Raw genomic sequence first — 23,772 nt, forward strand, 5'->3', positions numbered from 1 at the left:
TATTGAGTCTGAATGTAAAATGTTGCAACTGTGGTGGGCATCATATTCCCGACTTCCCTGAGTGCCCTGTTAGGGTGAAAGAGGTTGATGTGTCAAGGATCAGGATTGTCCAGCAGATCTCCTGTGGAGCTGGGGAGAGAGTCAAAGGTGCACGTGGCCACAGCGCTGAAGAAATGGCGACGGATGCACAACAGCCCGTTGTAAATGTTCCTCATCAGCCAAGAGATCTGGATACAGTCATTGTGAAGGTGGATTTTGTTACGCTTATTGCCACGGTTATTAATTGTACTGTTCAAGTGTCCAAGAAATCATTGTGTCTCTGGCTGATAAGTATTAGGGGCATCAATATTTCCTGGCAGAAGCACGGCAAGGATACTGTCGTTGGGAGATGGCACGACCTTCGAGGATCTTTTCTAATTCTTATGTTTGATTTGAACAGAAAAGCAAGTTGATTTTGAACAGTTGAATTTTATTTTGATCGTTTGACTTATCCACCCATACAGTAGGTGGCGACATGCACATACAATTGTTGCGGAAGCCATTAAACCAAAGAAGAGGAAGAACCCCCCCCCCTTTTTGTCAGTGTAAACGGAAGTTAACGTTGACTAAGAACAATTTCTTACGGTAGCGTTTTTATTGTTATTTAGACGTTTATTAACACCCTGGAATTCAATATGAATCCTTTGATTGCACAGCATCACATACTTACCCCCATGTAGTCTTTAATTCGCGTTGTAGACAGGACGATAAATGTTATCTAGCTACTAACGTTAGCAAACAATGGCTAACTGTATGATTTTTCACACTCAAATAGCCTCCATTATGGAGGTGCTAGCGAATGCCGCCGTGGCAGAGATCTGTAAACTCGTAGACGACGACTATGCAGTGTTTCGTTTGGAAATAACTCAAAGCCAGAAAGAAAACAGGACATTGCGGAGGAAACTACAGCTACATGAACTGAAGGTGTCACGGGAGCGCGCAGAGAAGACAGCGCGAGAGCGCGTCCTCGCCAGTAGTGTCAAGATCCTCGACCGATACAGAGGAATGGCAAGAGGTACACTTTGATTTTGCAGAAGGCCGCCCGGTTCCTCTCTGCTCATGTGTTCAGATGTGTGACCCAGTATTGGATCTTGGTCAGTGTTTGGATAGTATGCAATACTTACACTGATTACCAATACTTAGCCATCTTGAAAATGTTTTTATTTTATTTAACCAGGCTTCTTGCACAAAGACAAAATGACATATTCTTACCAGATACTTGATTTAACGAATGTCCTGTTGTCAAACTCAATTAAAATAATATGATGCATGGAACAATAAATAGTATATCAAAAAGTTATAACAAGTGATCCCTTACCTCCTAGACAGTTTCAATAGTGTACAATATAGCATTGACCATTGTCAGTACCTCGTTTAACAACCGATTTCCCCCAATCACTCTCTCAGGTGAAGGACATCTCACTCGAGGCCACAGGAGCTTTGTGAAGCCAGCGGGACATAACACGGGTAGAGATGACCAACCAATCACTGTTGATGAGGGGAGAGGAACCTCAACCCAGCATGTTATCGTGATAGAGGTTTGTGTCACAGTGTAACATTAGAAATTACAGTACATCAAATGTGGCCCGTTTCTTTCAGAAAGGCTCGCTCGGCTATTAATTTCCTTATATATCTAACATATCAGAGCTTGTGAAACTTCCCTGAGATATTGTTATCCAATTAAACTAATTTACCGGTAATAACCTCCTCTCTTCTTGTGTCAGTCTGCAGATGCTGAGGCTGCAGGTCCTGGTGTCAAGCTGGAGAGGTCTGAAGGAGAGGAGGACCCACAGCACAGCAGAGACATCCAGTCTGGAGAAGCGGCTGGAGTGGCATCCCCTGTAGCCACAGAGGACCTCACTGCACCCCAGCCCAGGAGCCAACGCTGCATCACGGAGGTCAGTGGAACGCCGAACGCCGTCCTCAAGTCAGAGACCGACACAGAGACTTTAACTGTAACACAAAGGCTTTTACACACAGGATCTGACCACAGGTCAGAACCAGAGGGGCTGAGGAGACTGGGCTGTCCTCCTGCTCCTGGCTCAGAGTATTTACTTTACGATAACCTGAGCTCAAAAGTTTATTCCCATCGAGATTCAGGTGACGTGTTAGAGGCTTGCAGTGAGCTGTCTTGTTCTTATGCTACAGAAATGGACCCTGGATCCTTGAGTTTAGAGACACAGGCTGATCTGTCCAGAGGGGACTGGAACCATTACAGTAGTAGTGTGTACTCTGAAGGGTGCCTAGATAAGAAAGGGGAGGTTATAGTCATTGATGAAGTGACTGTGAAAGTGGAGGGTGACGCTCCTCACACATGGAATGTGGATGAGACTTACTTAGGAGAAGGACACTCAGAAGGCAGAGATTTCTTAGACTACAGGGAAAGCTTAGAGACAAATCTAAATGTCGTGACCCACTCCCCTTTATCCACGTTGATGGGGCCTTCCAATTCACACGGCTGTGTCCTTTTTGATCAGGTATTGAACTCAAACGACAGGGCTAGAGCCCAGACTCAGGGAGGGGGCGCAACATCAGGTAATATTAAAGAGAAACGGTTCCTCTGCATGTTCTGTAACAAAGGCTTCAGCTGCATCCAGAAGGTGGAGATCCACCAGAGGGTGCACACAGGGGAGAAACCTTTCAGCTGTACCCAGTGTCACATGCGCTTCACCCAAGCTGGTGACTTGAAGAGGCACCAGAGGGTCCACACAGGAGAGAAACCCTTCAGCTGTACTCAGTGTCAGATGCGCTTCTCCCACTCGTCCAGCCTGAAGAGGCACCAGAGGGTCCACACGGGAAAACCCTAAAGCTCAGTGTCAGAAAAGGTTCACCCACTAGAACCAGCTAAAGGTGTATCTGATGGTCCACACGGGAAAAAGGCTGTTCGCCTGTACTCACTGCAGGAAGAGGTTCTCAGAGAGGAGCTACCTCAGGATACACCAGCAGAAAAACCATCCCACTCTATAACATGGAAAGTAACCATTCCTCTTGATAGCTTCTGATGTTTAGATCAAATCCTGAATTAAAGACAAAGATACATTTTCATTGTCAGCAGAAAATATCCACAGATGCATTTAGAATAGTAAGACTAACATTTTTCAGTGTTGGAATATTCCTGGGTAGAACACTGCATCCACAGGTGTGAGATATAGATAGATATATATAAAAGTTAGGCTATGTTCATACAGATTGAGACATTACATTTTAGTAATTTAGCAGGCACTCTTATCCAGAGTGAATTACAGTTAATACATTCATTTAAAGAAAGCTGGGTTAAACAACCACAACACAGTCGTAGCAAGTACATTTTCCCTAAATGAAATCAGTGCTAGTAGGAAGAAGCCTTATTTTTTTTGTCAGGAACTCTGCTGTCCTAGCTTCAGGGGCAAGCTGGTTCCATCATTGGGGTGCCAGGACAGAAAGGGTTTTGACTGGACTGAGCGGGAGCTGATCCCTCGTAGGGGTGGGACGGCGAAGAGAACAGAGGTTGTAGAATGGAGTGCTCGGTTTTGGGTGTAGGATTTGAGCATAGCCTGAAGGTAGGGAGGGGCAGTTCCCCTTGCTGCTCTGTAGGCAACCGTTATGGTCTTGTTGTGGATGCGAACTTTGACTTAAAGCCACTGGAGTGGGCTGAGGAGTGGGGTGATCTGGGAGAATTTAGGAAGGTTGAACACCAGGCGGACTGCAGCGTTCTAGATAAGTTGCAGGGGTTCGATGGCACAAGCAGGGAGCCCAGCCAACAGAGAGTTGCAGTAGTCTAGACTAGAGATGACAACTGCATGGATTAGGGCCTGCTCCCCTTCTTGTGTGAGGAAGGGTCGTACTCTACGGATGTTGTAGAGCATGAACCTTGGAGTGGGACAGGGCTTCCCTGGAAGGAAGAGCTGTTCCGGCTTGTGGAGCTTGAGGTGGTGGGCAGACATCCAAGCTGAGATGTCTGCCAGGTATGCAGAGAGACATGTGTATGTGGTTTTCATATGGTATATTTAACACTTGTTTATGTTTAATAAACACAATGGGACTTTTCATTCTAAGACTTTCATTGAGACTCTCTTTAGTATACATCACATCTGATCTCACCCTATTCTGCATATACCCAACAGCACTTTATAACCATTATAGACGTACTAAATATACCTACACATACCCACACACTAACAAACACCTACTGTACACGTCAAAATAGTTTAGTCAGGTTTGATGATTACTTGACTTATCATAGCTGACTTATATTTACCCACAACATCATTTTTATGTTCACCATGATGGGTTTAACAACAATGAAGTCATTCTGTAACTACAGTATAGGACTCAAATTTAGTGGGGATGGGTCAACACCCCGGGGCCATACTTGCGAACATTTGATCTGTTTCTGCGCATTAGCCAATTAAAATAATTGATTTACTTGTATGTGATAGTAGGTTATTTGTTTAACAGTTATTTAACTAGGCAAGTCAGTTAAGAACAAATTCTTATTTTACAACAATGGCCTACCCCGGCCAAACCCTCCCCTAACCAGGACGACACTGGGCCAGTTGTGCACTGCCCTATGGTACTCCCGATCACGGCTAGTTGTGATACAGCCCAGGGTTGAACCAGGGTCTGTAGTGACTCCTCTAGCACTGAGATGCAGTGCCTTAGACCACTGCTCCACTCTGGAGCCCAAAATTGTAACTGGTCCCATCAGATAACCTGCCTGCACGTTAGTCCTATGCCAACCTCACCAGATGACAGTCATTATTTCCTGGAACAAGTTCTGAATCAGCCAATTCTAAATGTTGACGTAGATTGAGGTGAACAAACATAAGATAATAATAATAATACATCATAAGAGTGACTTTAAAGTCAAGCACTGTCATTATCCTCCAACAGATGGCAGTATTGCAGTAACAGTATTTAGTTCATTTTTAAAAATGTGATCACGAGTCCGGACTCAAACCCACGTTGGCGAGTATCCACACGAGAGGAAAGTTTATAGTGTGTCTTCTAAAGCAGGGCCGGTCCTAGCTTTTGGGGGCCCTAAGCGAGATTTGGTTGGGGGTGCCCACCATCTCACGGCAAAACATTTTAGTGGTCTTTGGCGGCAGGGAGAGAATTTCAGTTTTAAAGTTCCTGCAATTCTACACATTTTGCCATGGGGTGTATGCCGCTTGTGCCTTGGACCGGCGCTGTTCTACAATACACCTGTCAATCAACTGATCAGCGCATCCTACTGCACGCCGTAGGCCTATTAATAAGGTGGTAACACAAGACCATTCAGTGGTTTCAGGATGTCCATAGTCCTAGAGACAAATGAAAGTAAGAAGCTAGATTTTAGGCCTACACTAATTGTGAGAAGAGAAGTGCAGGCAAAACATTTTATGAGTAGCTTCTTGTTGGTGTCCCTCTTGCTGACCGACACACAGGCTACTGGCACTGCTACATAAAGCCTGTTGCTACTATAGGCTATATTACATAGAATTGTAGGCTACATTTCCATGTACAATGTTTTAGATGCATTTTTATAATCAGCTACTTTTCCACATTGCGTTATTTGAGTCGAGGGCACACAGTGGATCGCTTTTTCCTCAAAATGAAATCCTTGCCTCGAGGGGGATTCAAACTCGCTGCCATCGTACCTTGCCGTCTCTGGGCTTACTGCCTTAGTGGATCACACCACCAATTGGTGATGTCAATAAGGGTAAATTATAACTATTTGACAAGACCACGAGTCTTCGACTTTGAATATAAACTTGACATGTTGTATAATCCTCCTACATCTTTATTGCTGAACATTCTCTAATGTTAATACTATTAGCTAGTAGCCTTGTCAAAGATGCATCAATGCAATATTGGCACACAACATTTTGTTAGACCAACAGAACAAAAGGCAGCCTTGAATGTGTAGGTTTAAAATATCCCACTGGTGGCCAGGGTTGACCTATTTTAAAAAATACCATTTGCTGGTGGAAATAAAGTCTAAGATCTTTTGATAGGCTGATGTGGAATTTTGTTCCAGAAAATAATCAGTCATCTGGTGAGGTTAGCATAGGGCTAACGTGTACCAGATTATCTGATGGGACCAGCTACGATGCAGCGTTCTATCACGTGCAAGTAAATTGACGATTTTAATTGTCTGATGCACATTTTGTGACGGAGCAACTGTTTGAATTTAAACTGTTTCTAATGTTCACGAGTATGGCCCATCCATCATTAAAGTGTGTTATCTGTGTATATGTACCTGAGGGGGTGTATGTCTGTAATCTGTATCACCTGTCTCTTCCAGGAGGAGGAGGGTCCAGAGGTGCTGCTGGTGAAGGAGGAGGGGTGTGAGGAGGATCTGGCGAATCCTGAGGGGACCATGGTCATGGAGGACAACCAGACTACACCTCCTCCTGAACCCACAGAGGAACCAGCTGAGCATCACAGGACCACATACAGTCTCACTGAGGTGAGCCCACTGTAAACTACTGTCTGAATGGTATTAGGTCAAGGCCTGAATCCACAAAGCCTCTCAGAGTAGGAGTGCTGATCTAGGATCAGTTTGGCCTTTTTAGATCATAACGAATAAGACTATATGGAAATATCCTAGATCAGCAATCCTACTCAGACTCTTTTGTGGATACGGGCCCAGGTCGATACATTTTTGTCTTAAGTGTGGGACCATGTCTTTGAATGATCAAGCCATTAAAGAATGTCAAGTAATCATATTAACTAACACGTTTGCATAGTATTCACAGCAATCCCTTATTGCCCAATTAGAAGATGCTCATATCAGATTTCTTGATCCAACATCCTCTCACTCTGTATCTCTTACAGTCAGTAGACATGGAGGTTGGGAAGCCTGATCTGCTGCTGGTCAAAGAGGAAACAGTAGAAGATGGACCAGAGAGTATTGACCTGCTGAGTGGACTAAAGATGGGGGAGCAAGGTAAGGGAGAAATACATATAGCCTACATTCAGTAAAATATCTTCAATGGGATTAGAAATTTGCCTAGATAGTTTTTTCTTCAATCAATAGAACTTATGTTTACATACAAAACCACACATTATAATGTACGTACTTGACAAGAAAAAAGTATATTTTCTAACCTCATTCTGCAGGTGGTTGGCAGGAGGCTAACAGAGGAGACTGGGTGGCCATCTTGGATTCCCAGACCCAGACGGGTGCAACCAAGGGCCCAGGGGACAACATCACTGAGCAGGCCAGGACTAGAGGCGACATAGTGGAGGTCAGTGGATGGGACAGCGTCCTCAACTATGGGCTGGGGAACAACACTGTTAACCAGAAACAAACAGTCGAACACAAAACAACAACTGAACTTAGTCTCCATGACAACAGACTGGCTGAGACCAGGGCGAGGTGTAGATTTGGTCTGCGGGGACGGGGAGGTGTCCGTATGAGAACAGACACTGACTCGGCTATCAATGCTCCATCCTGCTCCTATAGTTGTGATTCAGAGAGACTGATGGTGCCTCAGGTTAACCCCCTAACAGGTGCTGCCTTCAGCCTGCCTTCTATAGGATCTATCAACTGGAACATGGACCCTGCGACAACACAGACACTCCCTGGCCTTCGTCCTCCTCCTCACAGTCTCCTTATGTTAAACCAGACCTCAGACAATGTCAGTGCCTCAACACTAAATGGCTACACAAGCCCATTGACAAATGACAGTAGTAGAGAAGCTATCATTAGATCCGGTGGCAGAGAGAAGCGCTTCCCATGTTCATTCTGTGGGAAAGCCTTCAGTTTCCCCAAACAGATGGAGATCCACCAGAGAATGCACACAGGGGAGAAACCATTTGGCTGCCACCTGTGCAGGGCAAGTTTCTCCCAATCGTCCAACCTGAAGAGGCACCAGAGAGTCCACACAGGGGAGAAACCCTACAGCTGTCCCCAGTGTGAGAAGAGGTTCTCACGCCAGCACGATCTGAAGATGCACCTGAAGGTCCACACTTGAGAGAGGCCGTTCACCTGTACACACTGTGGGGAAAGGTTCTCAGAGGAGCTACCTCAGGATACACCAGCAGAAAATGCACATGGCCCATAAATACTGTATACCCACTGGGTACACCACGTCATTTCAACATGGATAATTGGGTAATATTTGGTAGATACGTTGATCAATGAGATTCCAACCTATTTTCACCCACTCAAAATGACTGCTAAACGTTTGTTGAATTCCCAATGTTATCACTATGCTTTCAACCGTCTAAAAGTAAAACAAAATTCTATGTCAGATTTTTGGTTGAGTTTTCACCTGTGTTAACGCTGCACTTTCAACCTTTGAAAATCACACTAAAGATAAAATGGGAATACATTGTCAGATATTTTGTTTATTTATACAATAACTTAATGTGTTATGACTGTGATTGATTTCTAATAGCACAACCAAATGACCAGGAGTGTCTGACAACTTAAGATGTTGCCCACCGCATTCAGCCAAGTTTGTGCAACATCCTAAGGTGTCGGAAAATGTTGTTTTATTATGACAGTACACATATTTTTCCCCCCGACCATTTAAATCTAGTTAAGGAGGAAAATGATGCCTTTGCAGCCTGAATAGAGGATGTTTTATGTACAAGCTGGTCCACGGGGAAACTAGTGTATTATTGGGAATGCACATCAATCCTAGATGATAGTGCAGATCTAGCGGCCACTATAGGCTGACTGTCCTGTAGTGGTGCACTATAGTGGTGCACTATAGTGGTGCAATTGCTCTCATACTTGAGACACTGGCGATCTCATAAAACAATTATCTTAACTTGAAATTGGTGTTGACTATTTGTATATCTCTTAGCAACCTAGATGTTGTTTCAGCAATAAGGCATGAGAACCCCGGGATTATCGTGTGATAACTCCCGACTATTGGGCTATTCTTATGCCCAAGACGAAACCAATGGCCGGGGAAGCAGCCCTTAGGAGGGAGTTATCACAGAATAATTCCCGGGTTCTCATGCCTTATTTCTTTAATAAAACATTTGCCAACATATACATATCTTTTGTAAATAGATCTAAATCAAATAATGCATTTTAAAATTGTTTGATTTAATCTTATTCTTAAACTTGTATTTGGTTGATATGAATCCAACATTTATTATGAATTTATAGATTCCATTTGAAACCAACCGAAGCTGGAAAACTCTAGGCCTATATGTATTGTCTATTTTTAGTTTAAACTGGGCTGAATTGAAACAATAGCCGTTGATGACTTTCCAAATGCTATACTAGAGGCCTACAGTAAATAGCATCATTGATGATATGATTGATGAAGTATGATGAAGTATGGTTACATTTCATTTGCTCTGTTAAACCTACCCTTTAGAATGACTTCAATAGCAACAGTGAATCTATTAAGTGGACATTTCTCAACAATCATTCTAGCGATAGCACATTGGTAATAGTCAATGACGAATATCAAAGCTAAGCAGGGCTTGTAGATAGATCAGCTCTCTAGCCTATTGTTTTTTTTTTCTTAAAGTGGATATTACTTTGAAGGTGACGTTGTTTCAAAGGTAAAACATTTAAAAGATTCTACCTTTTTTCAAATGCAAAGTATTTTCCACATAGATTCCACTTCACAATATGTTGACAATTGACGTTGAAACAATGTTGATTTAACCAGTTTATGCCCAGTGGGTCGTGAGGTGTAATATAGTACTAGTTAGTTTGTTTGTAGTTCATTCTGTTGGCATTGGATGTGGCTGGGAACTGGATGAGGTGAACTGAGGAAAGAATGAGTATGATGAGGCAGAGTAGATGATATGGTGATGGTGTCTGTAAAAATGCTCCACTGATGAAGAGTGAAACTGGGCCTTTAGGTTTATACTGGTGTTTTATAGTGAGGAAATGATAGTGCCTTAATTCATGTTTACTTGACATGAAGCTGTGTAAGGTAATGTTTAACCTTTAACTAAGTATTCTAAAATGAATTTGATCAAAGCGAGGGTACCAGATTTACAGAAATGGTCAAGTGTTACCATAGTGAGAAGTTATTCTACTTGTCACGTATCATTTTGAACAATAAAAATGATTCTAATGCCATTTTGTTTAAATTATATACTACATTGATTCTGCTGACTAACTTGGTTATTTTGTACCATTGCAGAGACTGTTTGGACTTTTTGTTATACACTATCGGTCAAAAGTTTTAGAACACCTACTCAGTCAAGGATTTTTCTTTATTTTTACTATTTAACTACATTGTATAACACCATATGGATGAAATAACACATATGGAATCATGTAGTAACCAATAAAGTGTTAAACAAATGAAAATATATTATAGATTTGAAATTCTTCAAATAGCCACAGCTTTGCACACTTTGAAAGTTTCTTTAAGTGCAGTCGCAAAAACCATCAAGCGCTATGATTGAAACTGGCTCCCATGAGGACCGCCACAGGAATGGAAAACCCAGTTACCTCTGCTGCATAGGATAAGTTCATTAGAGTTACCATCCTCAGAAATTGCAGCCCAAATAAATGCTTCACAGAGTTCAAGTAACAGACACATCTCAACATCAACTGTTCAGAGGAGACCGTGTGAATCAGGCCTTCATGGTCGAATTGCTGCAAAGAAACCACTGCTAAAGGACATCAATAATAAGAAGAGACTTGCTTGGCCCAAGAAACACGAGCAATGGACATTAGACTGGTGAAAATCTGTCCTTTGGTCTGGAGTCCAAATTGGTTCAAACCGCCGTGTCTTTGTGGGACGCAGAGTAGGTGAGCGGATGATCTCTGCATGTGTATTTCCCACTGTGAAGCATGGAGGAGAAGGTGTGATGGTGCGGGGGTGCTTTGCTGGTGACACGGTCTGTGATTTATTTAGAATTCAAGGCACACGTAACCAGCATGGCTACCACAGCATTCTGCAGCGATATGCCATCCCATCTGGTTTGCGCTTAGTGGGACTATCATTTGTTTTTCAACAGGACAATGACCCAACACACCTCCAGGCTGTGTAAGGGCTATCTCCCCAAGAAGGAGAGTGATGGAGTGCTGCATCAGATGACCTGGCCTCCACAATCCCATGACCTCAACCAAATTGAGATGGTTTGGGATGAGTCGGACCACAGAGGGAAGGAAAAGCAGCCAACAAGTGCTCCGCATATGTGGGAACTCCTTCAAGATTGTTGGAAAAGCATTCCAGGTGAAGCTGGTTAAGAAACTGCCAAGAGTGTGCGACGCTGTCATCAAGGCAAAGGGTGGCTATTTGAAGAATCTCAAATATAAAATATATTTAGATTTGTTCAACACTTTTTTGGTTACTTCATGATTCCATATGTGTTATTCCATAGTTTTGATGTCTTCACTATTACTCTACAATGTAGAAAATAGTAAAAATAAAAACACTTGAATGATTAGGTGTTCTAAAGCTTTTGACCGGTAGTGTGTATATATTATTCATTAACTCCAATACCTCTATATTGTTAGGTACTTTTATCACAGTGTTAGTTACGCTTCACTGTGGTTAACAATTTATAATATGTCATGTTTCTGCGTGAACAACAAAGAGTTTATTTTATAAACCTTTATATGCTCTTCTGAACAATCTTTGTTTGCAGTCTGCAGTCCATGAAAACCTGCTGATATCCGGTGTTACTGGCGGGAGAGACTGGACCTCTGAAGTGGCTGGTCACAAACCCTGGCGCCGGATCACGACCATGGATCAGGAGCCGTCACTCTTCCTTTCCGAGTCAGAACCAGGACTGAACCGCGAGGGACAGAGACTCCACCACCACACAGAACACAACCAGTGGACAGGTGGACTGAACAACCTCAGTCCTGGTGGTCATCAGAGAGACAGAGGCTCCAGTCAGGGATCCAGTCTGCAGCCCAGACCCTTCTCTTCACAGTCTCAGTGCAGAGATGGAGCAGGGCCTGCGGCTGATAGAGATAGACCCTCTTGTTCTTATGGTACAAACACCACAGTATCCATGATGAACAGAGCAGGTCACCCTGGGCTTCAGCCTTCACAGAGCGTGGTGGGAGACCCCCCTGGTGGTAGTCTATCAACAAATCTGTCTTTTCCTTCAGGGTCTCATCTAATGTCTAGTGACTGGGTTCATAGAAAACTGAGAAACGCTAGACCCGGGTCATCTCATGGTTACCCCACAAATACAGACAGGGTCACGATGGGTGTTCACCACGAGAGGTACTTAACGTATAACACAGCACACAATCCCAACAACACCCAAACAATGGCTAGAGGTCAAGGAGGGAGCTCAAAGTCTAACCACCTGAGTGTGGTGGCTCCTGCTTCTACCACCCCCGGTGTCGTTGCGTCACAATGTGGGAAGTTGAGCATTAGAACTGACTCAGACAAGCCGTACGCGTGCCCCACATGTGGGAAGTGCTTTGCCCATGCAAACTATGTGAAGACGCATCAAACTGTTCACACCAAGGACAAGCCCTTCAAGTGCAAACTATGTTACAAGAGCTTCGCCTTCCTGACTAGCCTGATCAGACATAGGAGTGTCCACAATGGGGAGAAATTGTAGCAGTGTGGCTTGAAATGTACTTAGTGGATTTCTGTGAACTATTCTTTAGCTAAAACATTATAGTTATCATGTCTAGTGTCTTGGGGTAAGATGGTAATTAATCACATACCCCTCAATAACCCTTTGTTAACTTGTCATTTGAAACAGGCTTGTGTAAATACCTGTTTTTAGAGAGCTGTTCAAACAACTGAATAGTAAGCTTACTTAGACGTAATAAAGTCATTATTTTCTACTATATTCTTTCTAAACAAGTCTGGTCTGAGTTGGAAAGATAGTGGTCTTGAATAGGAGATTAGATTTGTAATAAGCAGTACCGTATTTCAAAGAACAGGGAGCATACCTTTTTCAATTAACCACACCCTTTGCACTATGACCCCAACCCATAAGATCCTTTCACTTCCGTGTAAACGGAAGTGAACAGTGACCAAAGAACATTTTCCACGAAAGCGTTTTTGTTATTTACACGTTTATTAACACCATGGACCTTAAAATATGACTAATTTAACTGCACAGCATTACATTAGTTACCTCAGGGAGTGTTTAATTCGCGTTGGAGGCAGGAGTTGGTTGATAGCTAGCAAGCGTTACTTACTAAATTGAATAGCTAACAATGGCTAACTGTATGGTTTTTCACACTCAAATAGCCTCCATCATGGAGGTTCTAGCAAATGCAGCCGTGGCAGAGATCTGTAAACTCGTAGACGACGACTATGCAGTGTTTCGTTTGGAAATAACTCAAAGCCAGAAAGAAACCAGTGCATTGCGGAGGAAACTACAGCTACAGGAACTGAAGGTGTCACGGGAGCGCGTCCTCGCCAGTCGTCCCAGTGGTGTCAAGATCCTTGACCGATGCAGAGGAATGGCAAGAGGTACATTTTGCAGGCTGAGCAGTGTTAATGTTAGATTTGGTCTAGTCATTTTGACAAACATAATTTAGTCTTGTAAAATATAACTAAGTCACATTTTTGTCGTTTGAATGATTTAGTCTAGTTATTGTCAACTAAATGCCCTTTCATTAGTCACCTCACATTTGTATTACCTCATTAACCTATAGTTGCTATAGTAAACAAATCACTGACTTCCATGTACACATACATAGCCTTGTCCTACCAACATATTTTTCTGCACAACATCCCATTTTCTTCCCAACAGCAGAAATATGACAAACATATACAGTGGACAAAACATTAGGAACACCTTCCAAATGTTTGCCCTTAGAACAGCCTCAATTTGTTGGTGCATGGACTCAAGGTGCCAAGCTTTCCCCTGGGATGTTGGCCCATGTTGACTCCAATGCCTCCCACAGTTGCCAAGTTGGCTGGATGTCCTTTGGGTGGTGGGCCATTCTTGATACACACAGGAAACTGTTGCTTATTGCCTTATTTATTTTACAGCATATTGGGTGACAGTCATTCATATTCCTTTCACCCAGCTCAATGTAACTTTGATAGGTTTCGGTTACTACATGATTCTCAAATTTGCCCTATACCCATCATGAGGTTGCTACAACCTAGCCTAAGAATTAAAGTTTTCAATGTAGGTGCACAGGTCGAGAGAAACATTTGAGTAATTAAGGTGACAGACCGTGACACATTCAATACCGCCTTGTACACTCTTGCCTGCATCTAGCTGATCTAGGGTGTAATCCAACAGTCGCAAATTCTGGTATGTTTATCCACGTTCTGTTTTCTTCCATTTCAGAAAAGTTTTTCAACAGAATCGGTGGAATGAATACACCCCTGATCACACTCAAACACAGTTCACTTTCATAGCAGCCACATATAAACAGCATAATCACTTTGCTCGTTAATTTCTTCTCGCATCTACGCGCTTCGGTTGCGGGCTTTATTGCACAACACATCAGCTGTCTGTGACCCAGGCTGTGTGACCCAGGCTGTGTGACCAGGTGACAAAACATTTCCAAGCCAAGCGTTCATATCATAATCGCTACATACAGCCTACATCATTGTCAACTTAGCTACTAGAACTATCACGTTAGTAAACCCACTACAATCATGCAGTACAGTTAGCAAGCAGTTTAGCAGTTACATGTGGGCCCCGGCGGCATTAAATTAAAACCAAAAGCTTACCTTGACATGGGAAAGTTGGTGTTGGCTAGCCATAGCCAGCTAGCTAACATGGCATCCCACTCTGTTTGAGATGGGTGTTTTGAGTAGGCTAAACTAGCTAGCTGCATTCACTAGCTAAGTGAAAGTGAGAAAAAAAAGAAATCTCTTAATTGCTTCTCCATTTTTGAAGAAATTAATTTGTTCAAAACTGTCCAACTATTGTCTTTCTCTCTGAGTCAACTAATTTTATGCACTGCAGTGCTAGCAAGCTGTAGCTTATGCTTTCAGTACTAGATTCATTCTCTGATCCTTTGATTGGGTGGACATGTCAGTTAATGCTGCAAGAGCTCTGATAGGTTGGAGGACTGCCTCCAGAAATTGTCATAATTATTGTGAAAGTCTATGGAAAGGGCTAGAACCAAGAGCTTCCTAGCTTTGTATTGAAGTTAATGTACCAAGAGGAGGACAGAAACTAGCTGTTCTCCAGCTACTTAATGGTGCTACCCTGTAGAGTTCTGTTGAGGCTACTGTAGACCTTCATTGCAAAACAGTGTTTTATAATCAATTATTTGGTAAGATGTGAATATATTTAGAATAGTTTTATCTTAAAAGGATAACTTTTTTCAGGTTTAACAAAACAAACAAAAAATTAAAATGAAATTCACTGAGGAGGAAGGTCCTCCCCTTCCTCATGATGAGCCTCCACCGATCAGATGAAAATATGACTGGTTGAGTTTATACCACAATAAAATGTAATACATTTAAAAATTTAAGTAGCAAATCTTTATAACTAGGTCCACAGAGATCCTGTTGAATTAATAGGGATTCTATATTTAATTCTATGATTAAGCTCGTCCATAGTGGGAATAAATTAAATCTACTTTCACCCCTGATTGTGTAAGAATTATCTGGCCATGTAAATTCCTAATTCAGGCTACGTAGATAATACACATTACATACAAAACAAAAAGACACACAAGTGCAGCGCGCGAGAGAGTAGTGTTTCGCCCAGTGATGTAGTAGAGTCACTAAACCTTGAGTCCCCTGTGCTTAAGTCATGTGTCCCTATGGCTGAAGTTGGACCAGGACTTGGGCACTGGCACTTTAAGTGCTCAAGTCTGAGTCACTGGGTCCACATTTAACTCAAAAGTTATTTACCCAGTCAGATATAGCATAGTGGCAAGAGAAATTTAGCAACTAGTCTCTTGTAATCAGCCAACCGCACCCCATCCCAGCCATCACTTACCTACTTCTCTCTGTCCGCTCTTCATGCTCATCTATTCCTCCATCATTTAAAAAAAGTATAATTTAGCTGTGATGCCGAGCAGGGATGCAGTCCCTGATCAGTTATCTGTTGTTACATTTGTACATTGGAGCAGCTCGTAGAGTGAGCAAAGTTGATACAATGTATATAATTTCATCCTTGGTATAACCAGTGCATTCTGGGTAGGCTTTGCAAGTTCGTTGTCACGCAGCAGTGCCAGAGAAGGAAAAACAGCTTTGCAACAGGCATGTGTGCAAATTTACAGCAAATAAAACTGCTCATCTCTAAGCTCAAATGGTAAAAAAAATAAAAATATGACCCGCTATTTCATTCACATTTGATGTAATTTCACAAACCTTGTCGTGGGCTGTGTTAAACTAATCCTGGGCCGATAATTACTGGTTTGATAACAATTACTGGTTTGTTCAGTCATGTTACCTAGCTAGCTAACAACCTGGTAACTTGACAGCAGGTCTAGGCAAAGAAAAAGGAAAGGAAAAGGGTCTGCTACTCATGAGATCTGCTTCAAAGGTAGGATTCATATGGGCCTAATTCAAGCCTAAAATATATATTTTTAAATTGATTATCTTTCTGGTGCTCGATACGTTGTTTTGTTCCTAACGTTTTTAAAGTTGGGAGCAGTATGTGTTTGTGGGAGAGAGACAGTGTGAGTGTGTTACAACTGAAGAGTAAAGGTTTTATGCAGTGTTTTCCCCTTACTGCCACAATGACATGCAGATCATTATGCATGTGTATTCCTGAAGTGGGAATATCAGTGACAGGTTTTTTGTGTAGCACGTGCATAGTGTTTAGAAAAACGGGAACACGCTTTGGAGGGGACGGAGCGAACTGGACGCTAAGGCCACTGAATTTTTCTGCCGTGGTATTGCGATACTTGGCCTGGTATCGTTTGTAAAATGTTGGTATCGCGACACTACAGCTTATAGGGATGAGGTCAGTGACCTGGAAACCTCTCCCTCAACGTCAGCAAGACAAAGGACCTGATCGTGGACTACAGGAAACCGAGGCCCAGAATGCCCCCGTCCTTATTGACGGGGCTGTAGTTGGAGTATCAAGTAACTCTGTGTCCACATCACGAAGGAATTATCATGGTCCACAAACACCAACCCAGTTGTGAAGAAGGTACGAAAACACCTCCTCTCCCTCAGGAGACTGAAAAGATTCGACATGGGCCCTCAGATTGTACAGCTGCACAATTGAGAGCATCTTGACTGGCTGCATCACCGTTTTGATATGGCAACTGCTCGGCATCAGACCCAGAGAGGAAGAAGCCCAACTCAGAGGAAAATCTGTCTCCCTCCAGCAGGTGACGTTTGATCATTTTCATCCACCAAGCAATGAGTTTTGGTAGGGAGGTCAATGATAGTGTTGAATTTTGTGTTATGGCTTAAATGTTATGGCTTATTTGCTACGTGAGCTTTATCTGATCGAATAAGAGCTTCGTAATGCGTAAGTTGTTACGAGTGTAAGTACGACATACCGGCAACTTTGAGAAGAATTGGCTATTGTCATGAGGCTAGTAGCATAGCTTTTATTTTGTATTTATTTTATTAACAACAAATCAATACATAAAGCACATGAGGGAACACAAACATACATAGATTATAAACAATGGACAATCGAGCTAGGGGGTACAATATCACATTACAATTACACAAGGACCTTCAGGGACATGCATATACAGTGGGGCAAAAAAAGTATTTAGTCAGCCACCAATTGTGCAAGTTCTCCCACTTAAAAAGATGAGAGAGGCCTGTAATTTTCATCATAGGTACACTTCAACTATGACAGACAGTGGGTGAAAAAAAATCCAGAAAATCACATTGTAGGATTTTTTTATGAATTTATTTGCAAATTATGGTGGAAAATAAGTATTTGGTCACCTACAAAAGTTTCTCAATACTTTGTTATATACCCTTTGTTGGCAATGACAGAGGTCAAACATTTTCTGTAAGTCTTAACAAGGTTCACACACTGTTGCTGGTATTTTGGCCCATTCCTCCATGCAGATCTCCTCTAGAGCAGTGATGTTTTGGGGCTGTTGCTGGGCAACACGGACTTTCAACTCCCTCCAAAGATTTTCTATGGGGTTGAGATCTGGAGACTGGCTAGGCCACTCCAGGACCTGAAATGCTTCTTATGAAGCCACTCCTTCATTGCCCGGGCGGTGTGTTTGGGATCATTGTCATGCTGAAAGACCCAGCCACGTTTCATCTTCAATGCCCTTGCTGATGGAAGGAGGTTTTCACTCAAAATCTCACGATACATGGCCCCATTCATTCTTTCCTTTACACGGATCAGTCGTCCTGGTCCCTTTGCAGAAAAACAGCCCCAGGTGTCTTTTATACTGACAACAAGTTCAAACAGGTGCCATTAATACGGGTAATGAGTGGAGGACAGAGGAGCCTCTTAAGAAGAAGTTACAGGTCTGTGAGAGCCAGATATCTTGCTTGTTTGTAGGTGACCAAATACTTACTTATTTTCCACCATAATTTGAAAATAAATTCATTAAAAATCCTACAATGTGATTTTCTGGATTTTTTTTTTTTCTTCATTTTGTCTGTCAGAGTTGAAATGTACCTATGATGAAAATTACAGGCCTCTCTCCTCTTTTTAAGTGGGAGAACTTGCACAATTGGTGGCTGACTAAATACTTTTTTGCCCCACTGTACTTACAATTCGAACAGCTTTTTTGTTAGAGCATTTAACCGTCTTAAAATAAAGTTCAATTTCTTTTTGTAGGGTAAGAAAATGTGGCTTTCTGTTTGTAAATTTACACCTGTGTATATGCAATTTGGCCAAAAAAATAATGAAATTAATTACATACAATAGAAATGAGCTGAAACATTTTTATGTTAAGAATCCTAACAGTACATCTCTCCACAATAGTGTAAAATCTTCATAAATGTGTTCAATTATAAACCTACTGATGTCTTGCCAGTTTTCTTACATGCATACAATGCCAAAAAAGATGCAACACTGTTTCTGGGTGGTCATTACAAAAGGAGCAATTTGAGTTAACGTTTTCCTTAAATTTCTTCATATAGTGGTTGGCAGGATAATATTTATGAATAATTTAAAAGGAAACTAACTTAATTTTGTTAACAAGTAGGTATGTGTGTGGCAACACACAAACTTTTTCCCAACCGATATTATCAATAAATCCATTCCAATAATGCATGACATAAGGTATAGATACAACATCCTGCTGAAACAAGGTTCGTAATCGCTCTGTTGAATGGACCAAAAGAGAAACAAATCTTTCCTACCGATGAGTCAATAGAAGGTAGGCTCTGAGGGTCAGTGCTTGACAAGTTCCTGAATAACAGAGCCACACCTGAGGGAATGGCATCTAAAGCAATTGCAAAATCTTTAGGTGTTACAGGGACCTTGTAAAGTGATAAGAATTCATTAGAACTGAGTAAAAGACCCTCTGCATTTACCAGTTGGCTCACCAATAGGATATTATTTTGGAACCAATATTCTAAAAACAAGTTTTTATACAATATATCCCGATTATTCCATATATAATATCTGTGTGGAGAAAAATGTTGCTTATAAATTAAGGACCATCTGCCTATGAAAAGCAGAAAGTTTCACTGGAACTTTGTCAATATTATAATTGCAAAACAACAAAGTTAAGGCCACCAAAAGTAGAAAAGACATGAGGAATAAAATTCCAGATAGAATCTTCTTAGGAATTGTTTTATCCAATTGATCTTAAGTATTATTTAAAGTAGTAAAGTCCAGAAATTCAGTCCACCATTGTCATAAGTGTTCATTACAACAGTTTTCCTAATGTAATGGGTACGGTTTCTCCAAAGACAGTTGAAAAGCATCTGGTCTATATCCTTGCTTATTTTACTGTCAAGATATAAAGATAGAGCGCCATATGTTAGTCTTGTTAGCTTCTCCCTCCATTGAATACTGGCGGTTGACGTCCACAACCCTCATCGAATATTCAAAAAAGGATTACAATAATGAGACGTATCCACCAATCCAAAGAAAGGATAGTCGGGAGCTAGACAGCCCTCCGTGCCGCTTTGTGGACAACAACTCCCATTGTTCGGGCGGAGAGACGTGTAGTCTTGGCAGTATATCCATAATCTTTGTCTTTCTTCCGTGATCCGGAAACCGATAAGTGGTCGAGGAGCGTGTCAATCACTGACGTATATATAAGAACTGGAGACTGCATTTAAAATGTCTGACCGTAGTTTAATGTAATCAACTCATGTTCGCATACGCCGATTCATGAACCGTCTATATCCGGGTTGCATCCGGTTTATGCAGACTAACGTCAGATGCGCCCAAGAACTCAGTGGGCACAGGTAGCAGCGCGAGCAGCGACGATGTCATCCCAAAACATGCCAGACATTGGGTGGATATAAAATGTTTGTCTTTGGCTGTGAGTGATTTTATGATAGATTTTTATATAATTCAATGGTTGTTGGGTGCCCAAAGGTGAGGACTAAAGTGTCTTAGAGAAGTGCATTTAGACAATTCCTATGTGGCTGCCTATGGAAATTGCCTTAATCTGCCACACCCCCTTTGAATCAGCTGTTGTACTTTCAGAGGAGAAAAGCATGCACACATTAAGATTGATATGCTACTTATCCGTTTATCTATTAAATGTCTTGCGCAACTAACGTAATTTGTTTTTATCACATTACACATTTACTTTGGGATTTGCCTGATGGAAATTGTGGAGAAGCAGCTTCTCATTTCATACAAGCACACTTTCGTCCACGTTCAATCTCTTCGTCGGCTCTCCTCGATTACCTTTGGCCTATTTCAAAAGGAGGCGAGAGGACTCGGGAACAAATCGAATTTAGAAAGGCAGTTGTCTCCGTCCAGTAGCCAAACGAGATTGTGTGAAGATGACGTACGGTGTAATAAAATACGTCACGATGTCGCGAGGACATTTCATCCCCTCTGCACGTGTTCAAATGTGTTAACCAGAATTGGGTCTTGGTCAGTTTTTGGATAGTAAGAAATAATTCCCCTGATTACTTATCTTGTGCAAAGACACTATCATATTCTAACCAGATTCTTGATTTACTGCATTTCCTATTATTTACTCAATTAAAACAGTGTGACACATGGAACATAATACATCAATCAATAAATAGTATACCAGGAAGTTATGAGAAGTATTACCTTACATCCTTTCCAATTCTAGACAGTGTCAATAAATATATTGTTGAGCATTGACAGTAGCTAACCTAACCATCTGTTTTTCCCCCAATCACTGTCTCAGGTGAAGGACATCTCACTGGAGGCCACAGGAGCTTTGTGAAGCAAGCGGGACCCAATACATGGAGAGATGACCAACCAATCACTGTTGATGAGGGGAGTGAAACCTCAACCCAGCACGTAATCGTGATAGAGGTTAGAGCGCATTCCCTTTGACATTGTTATCCAATTCAACTCATGTACCGGTAATAAACTCCTCTCTCCATGTGTCAGTCTGAAGATGCAGAGGCTGCAGGTCCTGGAGAATCGTCTCTGGTTAAGCAGGAGGGGTCTGAAGGAGAAGAGGACCCATGTCACAGCAGAGACATCCAGACTGGAGCAGCATCTGGAGTGCCCCCTGTAGCCACGGAGGACCCCACATCCCCTACCCAGTCCAGGATCCGACACAGCATCACGGAGGTCAGTGGAATGCCGAACTCCGCCCTCAAGTCAGAGACTGACACCAAGACATTAACTGAATCACACAGGCTACTACACACAGGAACTGACCACAGATCAGACCCAGAGAGACTGGGGCTGGGGCCACTTGGTTGTCCTCCTGCTCCCAGTTCTGAAAACTTACCGGTATTTCACCAGAAGACTGTTCATTCCAGTAAAGATGGGGATGCGTTAGAAACTGGCGTTGATGATCCGTCTTGTTCTTACTCTACAGAGATGGACCCTGGCAACATATCCTTGGGATTAGAGACACAGACTCATCTGTATAGAGGGGAATGGAACCGGTACAGTAGTAGTGTGTACTCTGAAGGGTGCCTAGATAAGAAAGGGGAGGTTATAGTCATTGATGAAGTGACTGTGAAAATGGAGGGTGACATTCCTCTCACATGGAATGCAGATATTCACCTAGTTGACAGACACTCACAAGGCAGAGACTTCTTAGATTACAGGGAAAGCTTAGAGACAATTCCAAATAAAGTGACCCACTCCCCTTTACACACGCTCAGGGATCGGGACCCAGTGTCCACATCGATGGGGCCTTCCGATTCACACAGTCTTTTCGATCAGGTATTGAACTCAAACGACAGCGCTAGAGCCCAGGCTCAGGGAGGGGGAGCAACATTAGACAGTATTAAAGAGAAACGGTTCCTCTGCATGTTCTGTAACAAAGGCTTCAGCTGTCCTCAAAAGGTAGAGATTCACCAGAGATTCCACACAGGGGTGAAACCCTTCAGCTGTAACCAGTGTCACATGTGCTTTGCCCAGGCTGGTGACCTGAAGAGGCACCAGAGGGTCCACACAGGGGAGAAACCCTACAGCTGCCCCCATTGTGAGAAGAGGTTCTCCCGCCTGGACAAGCTGAAGATGCACCTGAAAGTCCACACAGGAGAGAAGCCGTTTGCCTGTACGCACTGCAGGAAGAGGTTCTCAGAGAGGAGCTACCTCCGGATACACCAGCAGAAAAACCATTCCACTCTATAGCTTCTGAGGTTTAGATCAAACCCTGCATTAAAGATAAATAATAATTTGTATTGTCAGCAGAAAAGATCCACAGATGAATTTGGAATAACGAGAGTAACAGGTTTCGGTGTTGAATATTCCTGGGTAGAATATTTTATCCAGACATTGTGTGATATATAAGCCTAAAAAGTCTGTTACATATTGTGTTTGTACTGTGTAGGCTATATGATGTTCACAAATGCCTACTTCATTACTTCCATTAAACTACTTAATTTTTTTCCCCAAGACACTTTTAATGAGAAAATGAATTACGTTTTTCAAGTCTATGCAGATTTTTAGTTGAGATGTGTATGTGTGGTTTTCATATGGTGTATTTAACACTTGTTTATTTTTAATAAACACAAAATGGGACTTTTAATTCTAAGACTTTCATTGAAACTGTCTTTTAATATACATCACATCTGATCTCACCCTTTTCTGCAAACACCCAACAGCACTTTATAACCAATATACACTTACTAAATATACCTACACATACCCACAAACAAACACCTACTGTACATGTCAAAATAGTTTAGTCAGGTGTGTCTGACTTTTGACAATTTTTACCCACATATTTATCTCCTTTCAGTAGGAGCGAGAGGAAAAATGACTACCTCCTGTCTTTTACACAAGAATCACTCTGAGCCCTCAGCTGGCCACTTACGCAATGTAGTCGTTTACGCTCATTCTTCAACATAAAGGTGTGAAACTACGTCACAATGCTGTAGACACCTTAGGGAATACGTAGAAAAAGGAATCTGGTTGATATCCCTTTCAGTGGCTAATAGGGGTGCATAGGAACACAACGGTTTCAAAACATGAGTCCTGATTGGATATTTCTTAGGCTTTCGCCTGCAATAACAGTTCTGTTATACTCAGACAATATTTTGACAGTTTTGGAAATGTTAGTGTTTTCTATCCTAAGCTGTCAATTATATGCATATTCTAGCATCTGGTCCTGAGAAATAGGCGGTTTACTTTGGGAACGTTATTTTTCCAAAAATAAAAATAGTGCCCCCTAGTTTCAAGAGGTTTTAACAACAATGAAGTCCTTCTATAACTACAGTATAGGACTATTGTATTGTGGATGGGTAAACACTACGTTTAAAGTGTGTTTATCGGTGTACATACCTGAGGGAGTGTATATCTGTGTAATTTGTACCACCTCTCTCTTCCAGTCAGGAGGAGGGTCCAGAGGTGCTG

At 42.1% G+C, this 23,772-nt stretch overlaps 2 protein-coding genes across 3 annotated transcripts; both read left to right on the top strand.

The window, feature by feature from the left end:
* The first annotated feature begins 554 nt into the window (after nucleotides 1–554).
* LOC112231935 lies at nucleotides 555–12,759 on the top strand. Its single transcript, XM_042311792.1, has 7 exons — nucleotides 555–1,054; nucleotides 1,447–1,577; nucleotides 1,764–1,937; nucleotides 6,305–6,469; nucleotides 6,838–6,949; nucleotides 7,123–7,250; nucleotides 11,587–12,759. Exons 1-7 carry the CDS (start codon nucleotides 781–783, stop codon nucleotides 12,520–12,522), a joined length of 1,920 nt encoding a protein of 639 aa, XP_042167726.1. The 5' UTR covers nucleotides 555–780; the 3' UTR covers nucleotides 12,523–12,759.
* Nucleotides 12,760–12,878: 119 nt separating this feature from the next.
* LOC121841787 (zinc finger protein 3-like) lies at nucleotides 12,879–22,945 on the top strand. Of its 2 annotated transcripts, none has more exons than XM_042311924.1 (3): nucleotides 12,879–13,391; nucleotides 21,134–21,264; nucleotides 21,343–22,945. In XM_042311924.1, the coding sequence occupies exons 1-3, from the start codon at nucleotides 13,133–13,135 to the stop codon at nucleotides 22,546–22,548; spliced, it is 1,596 nt and encodes a 531-aa protein (XP_042167858.1). In that variant the 5' UTR covers nucleotides 12,879–13,132; the 3' UTR covers nucleotides 22,549–22,945. The 2 variants fall into 2 exon arrangements, with proteins under 2 accessions (XP_042167858.1, XP_042167859.1); XM_042311925.1 differs by lacking the exon at nucleotides 12,879–13,391 and adding an exon at nucleotides 19,728–20,281.
* The last annotated feature ends 827 nt before the right edge of the window (nucleotides 22,946–23,772 follow it).

The sequence above is a fragment of the Oncorhynchus tshawytscha genome, linkage group LG34 (genome assembly GCF_018296145.1).
Source record: "Oncorhynchus tshawytscha isolate Ot180627B linkage group LG34, Otsh_v2.0, whole genome shotgun sequence".
NCBI lineage: Eukaryota > Metazoa > Chordata > Actinopteri > Salmoniformes > Salmonidae > Oncorhynchus > Oncorhynchus tshawytscha.